Here is a 14,737-nt window from a genome sequence, read left to right as displayed (position 1 = left end):
CGTAAGGACGCGTGTCGCGTCAACCGTATATCGGTTGGGGGTGTTTTGAGGAAGCGGGTATAGAGACTATAGCGGGGGAATGGAAGCGTCTTGTACACTGTCGTCACTGATCGAGGTTGCAGGAGATGCTAAACCCGAGATAACGGAGGAGGTGCCCCCGCGTCCGCTCTCGCCTGTTTGTTCCAGCTCGACCATCGAGTCCTCCAGCTGGGCGTTCGCGCCCGAGCGGGAAGCATTAATGGTGGGTTTGGCGGCACTGGTCATGAGCTCGTCAATACCGGGTTTCTCCGGGACGTAGTGATCGAGGTTGGTCGCGCTGTCGAGACTCTCGAGTGCGAATTCGAGGAATTCGGCGTCCTTCTTGCTCACACTCAGCGTCCACCGGTATTCGCACAGTCGAAGACGGTAGAACTCCGACTCTTCCTTGGTGGGAGCGGTGACGCGAAGCAGGACGCCAAAGGATCCGATGAGGGCAAAGTTCGTCCGCGCGGCGGCCGGCCAGAATGATCTCAGATGCATCGGACGAAGACGGTTGACAAAGTCCATGGCGGAAATTAGACGAGTCTTGGCGGCAGACCGACAGATATGGGAGAGGTAGGCGTCGGCGGTGTCTTGGGAGAGGGACCGCACAATACAGCGGTGGAGAGTGATCTCTGTGGCAAAATAGGACAGGTGCAAAGCACCATTACGTGAATTGTCTTCGTTGACGGTCTCGAAGATATCCCCGCCCGAGTCCATCTTCAGCTGAGTGGGTAGGCGACCAAACCACTCCTTCAGCCGGATCTGAGCCGGCTTGGCGCGCTCCAAAATCATGCGGGTACGGTTGTTTCCGGCCGTCCTGAATTCTTCGATCGCCTGGAGAGTATAGAATCGATCCAGAATATCGGACAATATCGTCGTCAGAGCCACCATGTGGCAGAAGGACAATGGCCCATGGCCGACGGGCGCATCATCGTGGGCGGATGTGCCCGAGAAGGCATCGGTGAAATCCTGTTCCACCAGGTCCTGGACCATCCAATTGGACGACACGATATGGGACGGACGACCATGCACCAAAGCGGACCATTTGTCCTGCATATATAGTGCCCATGCCAAGCGTTTCCGGAGACCCTTCTCCCACGTTTCCATCCGCCAACTAGAGCAGTCTTGGTGCAGGCCCAGCTCGAACCCGGCGGTCACCAATTGTGCGTTCAAGGCCGCCGTGGCGAGGTTGGACCGCTGCATGAGCAGCAGGCCGGCTTGCACCGTCGACATCGACGCATAGGGCAGCGACTCGGTCAGCAGCTTGAGGGCAGTGCTCTCCAGGCGGCCGGCATCCGGGCGTCGGACGGACTGCGAGGCCGGGCCGACGTCAACGAACTTCAACGCCAACACATAGACGGCGGACAATAGCAACGGCGTCAGCCCGGTCCGTGCCCGGTAGGACTGGCGGAAGCTATCCTCCATGAGGATGGGAAAGCTTGGATGGACATGCTCGAAGAACTTCTCCACCAAGGTGGAGCCATAAGGGGCGACCAGGCTTTCAATGGCATCGAGCGTAGCGGTTTGCGGGGAGTCCGCGTGAGAACGGGTGTTGACCACCCGCATGAAGGTGCCGTCGTCACCGAACTTGCGCACACGAGACGAGGCCACGCACCCTTCGTTGTTCTGGTCCAGGGGCAAGAATTCGAGAAGGGCGGGCTCGAGTTCGGTGGTGAGGCCGATATGTTGAGTGGATTGGAACCAAAAGGCCGGCGTGAGGATGTGGTGGTTGTTCAATGCAGGGCGGGAGGAGCTGTCTGGTTTGTTGGAGGCTGGGGGAAGAGTAGTAGATTGCCTGGCAGCGGGTACCCAAGTTAGCGTTCCGATTTGAGATTCAGGGCAGGGGACGTCCGAGATCGGCCTTTAGGACGCCCCGGTGAAATCATACCTCTTGGGAGATTCCACTTCTTCGGCATCGGCGTCGTCCAATTTACGTTTTTTCGACGGGACATCCGCCGTGCCGGGGCGACTCGTCACGGACAAGGTGAAGGTGCAGTCCTGGCGGTGGAAGTCGCACGAATAACATTTATTGATCATTTCGTTAATAGCACAGCGGCTCTTTCTGCGCACACAGGCGTCGCAACTGGGCGCATCCCGGCCTGACGCAGTCACACGGGAAAGGGTGCCAATGGATGAGGCCGGCGACTGTGGCGTGGATATCGAACCGGGTTGAGGTGCGTGTGATGGCTGGGGTTGGGATTGCTGCTGGACCCGGGGTCGAAGGAGTTGGTGGTGGTGGTCAGAGGCAGGCGACTGTTGAAAGGCAGCTGCAGAGGGGGCTGTTGGCCCCGTCGTCGAGGACGACTGGAGAGTGATAACGGCAGCCATTCAGAGGGGGGTTTGAATGGACAGGTCGAAAGATAACCCGGATGGGAGCGATAAGCAACGACAACTCAAGAGTGGCCACTGCAGGAGCAAACCGGGGAGACAAGCCGGAGATGCGTAGATAGGCGGCGAGACTCGCAGGCCCAAAATCTCACGAATTGTCACAGAAACAATTAACAATCAAAAAATTGGGCGGCGATAGCGACAAAACAATCAATGGAGATAGATTCTTGTCACGTAAATGAACCGGGGCCGTCGGAGACTCCGCCGTGCGAGCTCCGCAATGGAAGCACGGAGGGCAGGAGGGCAGGAGGAGGAAGAGGGAGAGTCAGAGAGACCAGACCCCTCACCAAATTAGGATTGGAAATATCTGGGGTTTGACTGCAGCCCAGTCTTGTTGACGGGGTGGTGAGAGAAAGTCGCGCGGTGATCCCGTCTATCGAACGCACCGACCAATGAGCAAAGCAAGTACGGAGAGAGAAGACGGGTTGCCTGCCAGCCACGTACGAACCGCAGGGGAGAAGCTTATCAGCCGGAGTGGGCGTAAGCAGACCGATGGATGCTGATTGATTGAAACTGATTGAATGAATTGATAGATAGAGTAAAGTAAAGTAGTAGTAGATAGGAAGTAGTAAGTAAGGGAGGGAATGAAACGGGAATTGATCGAATGGGGGGACGAGAATGTCGGGGAGTACAAGCTTGCGGTGGAAAGCAGCAGCGGAACCGGAGCCGCCCAGATTCGGGGAGTTGGAGATATACTCCAGAAATGAAAGGAACTGATAAAAAACTGTAGGTAATAGAATGGAATGATAAAATTATGGTCACGGTAATAGGATGATGACGGAGAGCAGGGAAGGATCTGATTGCTTGTGAGCACTGATCATATCAGGGCCATGGATCTGCACTGGAGAATAGTAGTAGTACTCCGTCGTAGTAGTTGGTAGTAGTGTAGGTAGTAGTGGTAATATTCTTTTTCTTCAGTTCCTATTAGATACTGAAGAAGTAGTAATAATAATAGTAGTAGTAGTAGTGATAGATAGATAGAGATAGAGATGTTGTATAGGAAGGGAAGGTAGTCCGGAACATATATAGTATAGAACAATGACACAAAAGTTGGTTCAGTTGTCTCCCCTTCCCATTCCCTCTCTGTCTCCGTCTCATCCAGTGTCCATTCAGTTGATTATAACTAGTAATGGAATTGGCATGAGGTAAACCAAAAAGCAGTCCACCCAAAGAGAAAGAGCGTCTCCTCCAGACAGGAAATTGGGAACAGTCATCAGGATCAATAAGAGAATCTCCGGATGAAGCGATCGATCAACACTGGCGGGTGTTTTCCACACGTAACAGAAAGGTGGCCAGGCATGCTGGATGGCCACCCGGCGACTTTTCGCCTCAAGTTCCTGCGCCCTTGCACCTCCTCGTCCAGATAAGCCTCGTCAGCCTGATTGGATCCCCGATCGGTTGGCTGCCGAGGTGGCCTTGGTATTACGTACTGAGAATTGCACTTCTCGTCCGGGAAAGTTTGGGGTTGAGAGAATTGCCGGAGAGATTAGTAGTAAGTATTCCCCATTGACACCCTCCAGGGGAGTTGAAGGACTAGTTATATAGTGACTTGCTGCTTATGCCATATGGTCTCATTGTTGGCACATATTATGCATACGTACATACCGTTTCCTTTTTTAAACTATTAGTAGTCAATACTAGTTGAATCAATGATCTGTGCCCGTCGTTCCCGACCTATCATGCCGGGGAAATGCTCAAACCCTCTCACCAAGCAGGGATTACTCAGAGACAGCTCCCAATCACATCATCCCGATAACGCTCTCTACGAACCAATCACAGTTCCTGCAATAGACTTGAAATCGGCATAGCGCGATACCGGCAACGGGGATCGGCCCTGCAGCTGGACGGCTCTTTCCCCACAGCTTTCCAGCAAGCATGAAAGTGTTCCCCCCTCCCCATCCATCCATGTGGTCTTTTACTAGTATAGGAATGAAATACTAATAATGCAGGTCGGCGGGAAAATCCCCGGGTTACTGATTGGTGGGAGTAGTTTTCCTTGGGCATCTCTGCTGACCGTCTTGTTCATTATCTAATGGTTATGACTGAGCTGCAGTAGTCGTACGGAGTACACTGCCAGTAACTACTGTTAGTTGGTTAGTTATACTCCATAGTAACCGTTGACTAAGGTTTCCCGGCCGCGCGACGGTTTCGTGACTCAGGTACGGAGTACACAGCGCCGGTGGATGGATTCTTTTCTCGTGTTCCATTACATTGGTTGTGACATCAGAAGTACCTGATATACGAATTACTGAGTAGATAGCATAAGTAGTCTAATGACTACAAGATGGTGCTGCTGTCGTTCACTGAACACTACTACAGCAGTAGCTGATCCAGACAGAAAGAAAAGCACCAAACCCGAGATTAAATGTTATCTCCGGGGAGAATACGCCCGACCGAGCGACCGACCGAGCGTCAGTCTGTAATTAGTCTAGCCTAGTCTATAATAAATCATCATTTTGTAAATCCCCATCCATATTAGGCTCGCGTGCAGCTCAAAACCAACACTTCACACTAGTTGGATGGATTCTCATTACTTAATGTAAAGGTCATCCTGCTGCGCCTTTCCCGGGGAGAAAAGGGATTCCCATTATTCAATCCGAACGGGAAGCGATCACATCATCTCATCCATCATCCATCAACCCAACCTGTTACTTGTATTAGCAGGTCAACGTGCACTATGGAGTACTAGAGCGTTTTATCTAGTCCAATCCTTTGGACCTCTCATGAGGTTTCAATTATCCAACCGATACTGCTTTAGACTTTTTCAGCAGTCGGGTCGAGTCTCTCAACAGGCCCATGGATTGATTGATTGATCCTTCCTTTCCTTTCAGTTCAAGCTGTTCCGTGTCATCCCAACTACTAATAGAATAAAACGGATGAGCCGGTCAACCACTGAAAATACTAAACAGGCCAAGCTTCCGCTTTTCGCATGGTCATCGGCCTGAGTGTTGCTGGTGAAGTTATCCACTTGTCTAAACTCTATCTATTTGCTAGACTCGCGTGGTGATGGATGACTTTTCACATGTTCCTTCCTTCTATCTAACAAAGTCCACAGTAGAGATGCTGCTGACTAGCTACTGTGTATATTGTCCCAAACAAAGGGAATGAGAAAAAAAAGAACAACCACCCATGACGACATGATCGTCCTGCAACTGCCAATGCAATCTTTCCTTCTTTTTAACGATACCCTCTTCTTTTCTTTTTCCCTCTTCCGTTCTTATTGCACGGACAGTTTAAATTAACTATGCGTCATGACTCCAAAACTCCATGCTATCCCGAAATCAGACACCCAAGCTCACAGACAGGCCACTCTTGCCATGCCATATGGTACAAAGTACACGAACACAAAAATAAATAAAAGAAGAAATGAAGCTACTCAGTGAAATTGCGCAACTTGGTCAACTCATCCAGCAGCTCCTGCAAATCCCCATCCGAGATCTTATGCTGCAGACTCGGAATGAGCGATTTGGCTTCCTCGGCGTTATCGCAGCACAGACTTCCTGTTACTTGTTAGCTGCTGCTGACCACTTCATCCATGAGTCCCCTTGTGACACATTCACAATACTCTTCCCCAGCAAAGAAAATCCCCATAGGAATAAATAAATATACATACCAAGCTGCGACCGCTCAAACATCTCCAACTCGGTATGCGAATTCAACAACCGCTCCACAGCCTTGATATTCTCTTCGTCCTTGAACCGGGCAAACACCTCTAAGTAATCAAGTGTCTTCGTAAGATTCCTAAACACCAACAATTATAATATATTAGCTTCTACTCTTCCACTCCTGTAACCAACCCAACACTACCACCCCCTCCACCATAGCCCAATCCAGGAATGATAAAAAGATAGATAGATAGGTGTACTCACTCTGGCTCTTCATACTTCTTCCCACCCCTTCGCTTATTCTCCAACACCTTATTGATAACCAGCCTTGCTTCCGACAGCGACAACGTATGCGTGTTCTGGTCCGCTCCGAGCTTCAGCGTCGACGCGGCTTCGAGTTCGCCTTGCGGGAGGGTGCGCTTGCGGTGTGTGGCGGGGGGGAGTTGGACGCTCATTTTCACCAAAACAAATATATATTTTGTAGCTCGGGGTATGCGGTGGTAAATTCAATTAATCGGTGGTTCGAGAGCTGAGCTGAGGTATCACGTCGCTGGTAGTTGGTGTTGTTGGTAGTTGCGGGATCGGGGAGGCGTTGAGTTTTGTTCCGGCAGATACTAGCTTTATGGAGGGGCGGTGAGATACCCTTACCGCTTTGGTGGATATATATGGGAGGGAAGTTCTGTTTGATATGATTGATTTAAGGGTAATAGAGACTGTCGATGGAAACAATAATTGTCTATATGATTTAGGAAATGGAGAATTAATTACAGTAATGTAAGGAGAAGGGTATCAAGTAACATTTTATCGGCACTTTTTCTATATCCATAGCCAAAACGCCTGTATGCTATGCGATGAGTAGATCGTTTCGTATATGATAATTCACGGACAGCCTCAAATTGCAAGCTTAGATCTGACGGAATGCGACCTCCTTCGGCAGACGGAAGCTGGCGCAGAACATCTGCTTGTTAGGGCTGACCAATCTGACATTGTGGATAGCCAGATCGATCTCCTGGTTGCCGCTGCCGCCGACACGATCCTCCGTGGTGATGGTGTGACCGATGCGCTCCGAAATACGCTGGCAGATATCGACGTGGTCGTCGTGTTCGTCCGCAGAGTGGCCCGAGAAGCAGTATACATGGACCTTGGGCAGAGGTTGCGAGGTGTGAGGGGCGAAGAGCGACTCCTTGCCTGCGTAGACGCCGACAAAGGCGTCGAGGAATTCGATGGCGTTACCGGGGAGGTTCATCACATAGTGGTGGAAGACGTTGGGGCGATGGAAGACCTCCGGGGCCGGGAGCGCTTCTCCCTTTTCCTCTGCGGCGGCCTTCTTGCTCCTGCGCACCTTGGGCTCAATGGTCACGGTGTGAGGAGAATCCAGGAGGGCTTTGGCAGACCAGCGGATGAACTCGCGGCCGTCCTTGTTGAAGGGCGTGACGAACTTGTCGGCCTTGTTGCGCTTGATGGCGTCCAGCATCACGTCGTATCCGTGAGGGTTGAGATCATTGGCCCACACGAAGATCTTCTTGCGGCCTGCAGGCACTGCGAAAGGCCCGACGCCCGCCATGACGTCGCAGACCATCTCTCCTGGGCGGAACTTGTCCACTAGACGACGGTGCTCTGTCTCGAGACGGCTGTTCCAGTACACGCGCGAGTAGTCGAAGCGGAACTCGCAGTGTTGCTCGTGCTGGACGACGTTCAAATTGTTCTCACCGGCGAGCAGCTCGAAGGGAAACGTGCGAAATTCGCTGTGCGAGCCCACGTCCTCGGTCTTGCGGATGACGGTGCTGATGTTGGGGTTCTTGTCCAGCAGGACCTGGGCAAGCAGGTGCTTGTAAGGCAGGTATTGCTCGCGGAGGTTAAGGTGCGCTATTTCATCAGCTTGAGTATGAGATGGGAAAAGATTGAGAGGACTTACAAACATGACCGACTTGCGTGAATCCCTGGGGGATCTCATCCAGCATGTCCTCGGGGAGAATGCAGGACATGATATCCGCTGCTCCAATTAGCCTTGAGTTCCCAAACAACGAAGCAGTATCCTCGCGCACCATAAGTCCAGTAATCATAATCCAACGTCAAATCATAAGGCTTAACGCCAACCATTCCCTTCTGCACAAGCTCACTAACCGTTGGCGACCACGTCGCCGTATCTAGCCCCTGTCAGCTCATGGTCCATACACTAGCATTGCTAAATCGAAGGCAGTGGTTTATACCATCATGCTTAATATCCTCCCTCAACAACAGACATTTATGCACCAAATCATTGATCTTAATTTCCCTTATGGAGCCCAATCTCGGCAGCACAAGCATGTCCCGACTCTTGGTCAATTCCTTCCGCACATTTGCGATATCCGAGGTCTTGAAGATCGCTGCCGCAGAGATCGGTACGGTCTTCTTGAAGAAAGACCGGTCCAGGACTCTCATGGCCCGGTTCACAGGAGGACGGAACATGGCGGGGAGGTCGCTGCGGAGCGGTTGGGTGGGTTCGGAGTCGATTTCCATGGACATGGGGCAGTAGTTTTAGTTGGATATTCGGGTTCGGAGGATTGACGGGCTGTCCTAGTGGGCGTACTAAAAGTGCGAGGCTGGCATGGACTGGTTGGGGGTCTGGTTGTTCGTTTGGTGGGAGGATCGCGACATTTTTTAGACTTTGGAATTGGGCTGTGACTCCGTGGCTTATCGGCACGTGATTGGAGATAAGATTGATATGGGCTATCACATGTATTTCACTGGTGTATTTAGTGGACTAAAGAAAGGTAGAAGTATAAGACAGTAAAACTATTTAAATTGGTCAATGATATCTAGATAAAGCTAGCAAAATAATCTACCTAGGAAATCCGCCAGCAGACCCCGAAATGTCAATAAAGCAAGAATGGAGATCATCATCAGTTCATCACGCAAAGATGCAACAGAAAAAATACAAACCATATATTGAGAGGGTATCAGACCACAACCATCCCACAATCTACCTCCTTTCCAGCATAGAGATTCGCTCATTCAGCGCTTTAATCTGGTCGTCCTTCTTCTTCAACGCAATCCTCGAAATGTCCCGTCCCCGGGCAATACCTTTCACCTTCAACTCATACTTCTGCAAGAGATCCATCAACTCACCCTTCGCTTTCTCCGGCATCACCACCCTATTCTTATCCAGAATCTCAACAGCCTGCGCTGCCAGATCAGACGAAGGCTTCTCTCCACCCGTAGCAGGACTAGCCCCAACAAACCTCACCGGCGTAGGCGTCTTCGAAAACTCCAACGACGACGACGGCACAGTAGAAGAAAAAGACACCGCCCGATCCGTAAATGATCGAGCCAACGAAGTTGGCGTAAAAGCCTCTGTCTTCGAACCATCCTGCGCACCCACATCCGATATATCATCGAGCTTTCTCTTCTCCGGCGCAGAAGCTCCAACTGCGTCCCGGGATGGCGTCTTGGGAGGACCGAAATCCGGCTGTCGCATTGGCGCAGTAGCAGTCGCAGAAGCAGCCTGTTGCTGCCTCTGTTCTTGAGAACCAAGCAGATTCCCCACCGCCGTATCATCCGAGATATCCCATTCGAACTCATCAAGGTCTTCAGCCATCATGCGGGCCTTGGCGCTTCGCGGAGGCATGGTCGCACTCAACTGTCCTCCCTTCCCCCGTGCCCCACTATTGTCCAAGCCTGTATCTCCAAATCTTACCGTACGATCAGTCTGCGGGGTTAGAAGGCCCGTCTCGAATAGGCGTGGTTTCTTGGTGGGTGTCTCGGGGGTGGGGGTGGCAATAGTGGCAGAACTGGTAGCAGAAGAGAAGGAATCCGCCGCTGGCTCTGTGCGAGAGTTGGTCAAGACGGCGTGCTTTTCGCGGACTTCGGCGTCGCTGGCCCAGAGGAAGAAGCGACAGCGTTTCTCTTGGGGCTTTTGGCAGACGTAGACTGTGAGGGGCGGGGTGCAGGGTTCAGTGGTTAGCTAGGGATTCAGGTTGCGATTGACTTTTCTTGTACGTTTGGTAGATCAAGAAGGGATGGACCGCGTACACCATCGTCCATGGTTCACACCGTGGTTCTTGGTTTGGAATTTCGCGGCTGGGGGACGCTCTGGACAGTTGCAGCGCCAAACGCCATCGAGGAAGAGACCCCGCAGAGGAACCGCCGTGCGAGGCGAGTGAGGCGATGGGCTGCTGCCGAAGGCTTTCGTGGGTGAGAGCATGATAGACCAGTAAAAATAACTGAGGAGAAGCTCAAGAATGACTAGAACATGCTGAGAGGGACTTTATTGGATTCGAGAATAAAGATGGAGGGATAGATGGAGGGATAAGATGGTTGTCGCCATGGAAACTGGGGATGGCGTGGGTCAACCGCGGAGACATGACAGCGGAAGATCTACTTGTAACCCACGAAAAGTGGTCCGCGTTTCAGAAGCTTCCAAAAAGCCAAGCAGTCTTGGTTTGTTCTAGACTAAGGGTATTAGGTGTATACAACAGTTTGAATGCCCCGAACAGATCTTGTCCCTCTCTAGCCCATCCAGCAATCCCATGCAAGCTCTCAACCTCCAACAACCAGAATCAACGATGTATACAAGGCATGTATAGACTCTAGGGTATCTTAATGCAACCACACTTATTCCGCAAGTACCTGTCGCAACATAACGCCAAATGACTCGGACAACTTGAGAATTTCGCTTATGTCCGGCTTGACTGGCTCGCCAGCCGTGCGCCGGAGTTGGTCCTGCTGCTTAACCCGCCGCCTGCGCTCTGCCGAGATCGGGTCCAGGTCCTCTTCGTCGTCCAGATCTTCGGAAGCTTCCGACTCGGCGTCGGAGATTGCAAGATCTTCGAGATCGGCCTGTGTCCACTGGTTAGCATACAACTACACAACTGCAGCATTGATAGTCATTAAAACATACCTCGTCGAGGCCGAAGTCACTGCCTCGGAATGACGCATTACCCAGATATCCGTCGTGTGCTGTACCCTCCGCTGCCATCTTCTGTCGCGTCTTGTTCAAGTGCCACCGCTTGCGGTCTTCATGCCACTTGATCAGGGCGTTGATCTCCTCGAGTGCCTTATCCTTGTCAATCTGCACGAAATCCGTGGCTCCCCGAAGCAAGGCGTTCATATCGAGCGCGCCTCCGCGCGGCCCCTTGCGCAGGAATTCGAGAATCTCCTCGATCCATGCCATGAGAGAAGTGAACAGGCCATTGTCGTGCAGGTGAACTTCGTGAACGAATTTGTAGAAGCTGCTTTGATGACGCTCGCACAGATCGATGAAGGCTTGTACCGTCTGATTCGGATCCGCCGACACATCTTGCCGCTGGCACTTCTCGATCACCGCAATAGCATCGTCGGCGAAATGTGCGAAATCGGTGATGCTGCTGTAGACGTTGGCAGACTTGTAGACGCGCACCAGGGGTTCGTAGAAAATGGTGAAGAGGTCACGGAACAGCTGAAGTGTAGTTGGCTCTTCTACGATGCTCAACATCATGGCCTTGTCCCTTTGACGAGTGTAAAGTTTCAGAAGCTGCTTCAAGTTCGCAAACCAATGCGCCCCCTCGCGCAGCTCCACCTCTACATTGTCCACTGCTTGGTTCCAAGCCACGTATCCATTAAACACCTTGCCGAATTGCTCTGGAGCCAACTCGGGTTGCAGAAGCTCGGTACGGAGGATAGCCACGATTATGTCAACATCCTCAGCAGCAGCTTCAGCGCGAATCTCATTCTTAACCTCTTCGTCTGCATCGGTGAACGCTTTCAGCTTTTGGCAAAGGATGGGGTCTTCCACCTTGGCAGCCAGCGCATCGATCGACTTCTGGAAGGACTTGATACCATCGTTGAGGGTCATAGAGAAGATTCGCTGGAGCAGCGATCGCGAGCCGAAGGGCTGGGCCAAGAAGAGGTCCAGCACTCCTGCCATGACGGCCGCGGGGTTGGCAATGCGAATGACATTCTTCAACAAAGAATACGGGACAAGCGAATGGATTCGCTTAGCTTGCGCGAACAACTCAGGAGAATTATCCTCGGCCAGGAACAGGTGGTAAAGAGTTGCAGCAACCCTGGGTCTGGTCAGTCTGAAAATAGCGAAACGGAATATCACCAGACACGTACTCTATCCGGAGCCACTCTGCAAATTTCTGATACTTGGGACTCAGATCCTGCACCGTCGGCTTTTCTTTAATTTCAGCGAACAGTTTCGTCAGGCCGTCTAGGTTGGGATCCTCCTGTCAGCGAAAATAACCATTAATCAAGACCTTATCCCAGACTTACTGCTCTCCACAATGTCACGGCGGAAGTTCTCCATGTAGACGTCCAACTCGGCTGCGCGCGCCCTGGCGATTTCGTAAAACCGCTTCTGCTCTTCTATCCGCACTGAATCAACATCTTTTCGCTTCTGCATGTCCAGCACCTCCTCTTCATTCAGAATGATGGGATCCGCGGTAAGGAACTCTTCCATGGCCTTCGTCTCGGCCACTCGCTTGTTTTGTAGCAAGGTGCGAAGGAAGGCCCGAAGAGAAACTCTCTGCTCTTCGCGGTAAAGCACCGTCTCCCTCGACCCGTCACTGGAAGCTCGGGGGGATCTCAAGGAACGCCTGGACGACCGCGATAACGACCGCTGATGATGGTTGCCGGGGGCCAAGTTTCGAGAGGATGTGCTGTCATCGGCCACGGCGACCCCAACTGTTGAAACCGACGACACTGAGGATGCTTCATCGTCTGCCGATCCGAACCAGCTCGTTGTGGTGGAGGATCTATTCTTGCGGGGCAGAGGTGGGAGTGGCTTCCCTGGGAATTCCGTGCGTAGACGCTTGTGAAATTTGGCGAAATCGCCATATCGACGAGCCACGAAGATATCGGGCTTCCCGTCGCGGCGCACTCGAAGGATGAACTCCTGGATTGTGCATCAGTGGGGAAGTCCAATTACACAGGCCACATAGACGCTTACCGCATGTTGGTGGTATCGCACCGTCCTCCTCACCGAAGTAACGCGTACTGCAGCCACGTTGATGTCCCAGCCATGGATGGCATGACCCTCTGGCATATTGACCAACAGTCCCTTTTCATTAGCTCCTCGGTCTACCACCTCCATCTCCGAGAACTGGATCCGCTCCTCGTAGCCCGACGCCGTGGGGATACCAGAGACCATCATCAGCTCGACCAGTTTCTCGCACTTTCGGGCCAACTTCCGGCGCTTGGTCTCTTCAAGACGATCTTCGGAGGAGGAAACATGCTTCGTCGCGAATGATTCTAGGAACTATGGGCCGGCGATTAGTTCTCATTTACGGGATGCGCAAAACGGGTCGGGTCGGGGGCACACGCACCACCTGTAACTTATCCTGCCAGAACTCCTTCTCACGAGCTTGATCGAGAAAGGGGAAATTGCGCACATGGTGGACAAAGATATATCGCAGGATAGGAAGTTCCGAGTCGACGGGCGCGACTTCACCGAATTCAGACTTGAAGGGGGCACCGAAGCGTCGGAGGGCGGTTGGCGAATTCAGCTCGGAGATTTCGCTCTGGACTTGGCGGGAAATGAGTTCGCGCTTGAGATCTGCATCAGTCAGAGATAGTCCCTCGAAGTGATTAAGAGGGATGCGATCAGGGAGAACTGACAATGTTCTTGCTTTCCGGTGAGGATCTGACCGGGCGCGGGGTTGGAGGCGGCTGGGGAAGCAGCTGACTGGACTCCGTTGGGAACGGAGGGGAGGTCCGCAGAAGTCATGGTTGAGTCGCTCGAGCACAGTGAATTCAGCCGGCTGGTCGGGCGATCATTGACTTTATAACTACTGCAGCTGACAGGGGTGATGGTGATAGAATCAAATTAAGATTCTAGAAGGGAAAGCCAGCGCAAAATCCGTCTGCCTAGTTACGGCCAAGGTTCGGGCTGTGGATGATGATGACGTTTTGGTTCCAAGTGGATGCTCGGCGTGCGCCTCACCCCACGAATACACTTTGCGTGAAGATCAATGGGGTCACGGAGAAGTGCGACTAGCGATAGGACTGGGAGGAGATAGAGAAAGAAGGAGGAAAGAGAGAAAAGGTGCAAAGGGAAGAAGAGGAAGAGGAAGAAGAAGAAGAAGAGAAAAGAGGGGAGGGAAGCAAGCAGGAAAGCAGAGAGGGGGGAAAGCGGAGAGCGAAAACAGCGAAAACAGCGGGAAGAAGAAGATGGAGGAGAGGAAGAAGAAAGGAGTGACAATCTGCAGGCGATGACACCCCATCTAAAACCAGTAAATTAAAATTAGCACGAGAATGGAAAATGGATGCATTGGATTAATTGACTGATTGATTGATGGGATTAGTCTTAGTCTAGTAATAGTAGATAGTCTGTCAATCCCCTCTTCTGCCTTTTCTTCTCCCTACTAAACTAAGTAGTCCCTCTTCTTGGGTGCTCAGCCCTGTGGCCCCGCCGTGACCATTCCGCGGATCCCACAACATACAGACCAGCGTAATCGTATAGCTTGTTGGATGCTATTCTTGTCCACTCCCTCCTTGGTGGATCCCCGGCATTCCTCTCCCCATCTGTAGTCTATCAACAGCCTCCAACAGCCTCCATCATCCCCCACGTCCACCGGGCAGATAGACTACCTCTTAGTCTCTTCTGTCAACAAGAGAAGGATGCTGCCTATAGTTCCTGCAAGCTGCAGGTTAGTCTTTTTGGTCACCGACTGTCAGCCAATCTGACCCCATCCGAGCTCGCCTGATCTGCAACACATTTCCCTCCTTATCACTACCAACACCACTTGACCTGCTCCGATCGT

General features: G+C 52.0%; 5 protein-coding genes across 5 annotated transcripts; all 5 read right to left on the bottom strand.

Moving 5' to 3' along the window:
- Window positions 1-66: 66 nt before the first annotated feature.
- On the bottom strand, window positions 67-2,349 carry An02g11480 (uncharacterized protein; the record flags this gene model as incomplete). The annotated part of the gene is made up of 2 exons (XM_001400238.3): window positions 67-1,816; window positions 1,910-2,349. The coding sequence occupies 2 exons, from the start codon at window positions 2,347-2,349 to the stop codon at window positions 67-69; spliced, it is 2,190 nt and encodes a 729-aa protein (XP_001400275.1).
- A 3,432-nt stretch (window positions 2,350-5,781) lies between these two features.
- Window positions 5,782-6,469, bottom strand: An02g11470 (uncharacterized protein; the record flags this gene model as incomplete). Its single annotated transcript, XM_001400237.3, has 3 exons — window positions 5,782-5,909; window positions 6,023-6,150; window positions 6,279-6,469. 3 exons carry the CDS (start codon window positions 6,467-6,469, stop codon window positions 5,782-5,784), a joined length of 447 nt encoding a protein of 148 aa, XP_001400274.1.
- Window positions 6,470-6,918: 449 nt separating this feature from the next.
- On the bottom strand, window positions 6,919-8,519 carry An02g11460 (uncharacterized protein; the record flags this gene model as incomplete). The annotated part of the gene is made up of 4 exons (XM_001400236.3): window positions 6,919-7,880; window positions 7,930-8,007; window positions 8,060-8,161; window positions 8,225-8,519. The coding sequence occupies 4 exons, from the start codon at window positions 8,517-8,519 to the stop codon at window positions 6,919-6,921; spliced, it is 1,437 nt and encodes a 478-aa protein (XP_001400273.3).
- A 457-nt stretch (window positions 8,520-8,976) lies between these two features.
- An02g11450 (hypothetical protein) lies at window positions 8,977-10,112 on the bottom strand (the record flags this gene model as incomplete). The annotated part of the gene is made up of 2 exons (XM_059746630.1): window positions 8,977-9,957; window positions 10,047-10,112. The coding sequence occupies 2 exons, from the start codon at window positions 10,110-10,112 to the stop codon at window positions 8,977-8,979; spliced, it is 1,047 nt and encodes a 348-aa protein (XP_059603510.1).
- Window positions 10,113-10,607: 495 nt separating this feature from the next.
- An02g11440 (uncharacterized protein) lies at window positions 10,608-13,701 on the bottom strand (the record flags this gene model as incomplete). The annotated part of the gene is made up of 7 exons (XM_059746629.1): window positions 10,608-10,856; window positions 10,894-12,037; window positions 12,090-12,186; window positions 12,249-12,870; window positions 12,925-13,233; window positions 13,301-13,530; window positions 13,593-13,701. The coding sequence occupies 7 exons, from the start codon at window positions 13,699-13,701 to the stop codon at window positions 10,608-10,610; spliced, it is 2,760 nt and encodes a 919-aa protein (XP_059603509.1).
- Window positions 13,702-14,737: the final 1,036 nt, after the last annotated feature.

Source organism: Aspergillus niger (genome assembly GCF_000002855.4).
Source record: "Aspergillus niger supercontig An02".
Classification (NCBI taxonomy): domain Eukaryota; kingdom Fungi; phylum Ascomycota; class Eurotiomycetes; order Eurotiales; family Aspergillaceae; genus Aspergillus; species Aspergillus niger.
The sequence above is the reverse complement of the archived record's forward strand: the minus strand, read 5'-3'. Positions and strand labels throughout refer to the sequence as shown.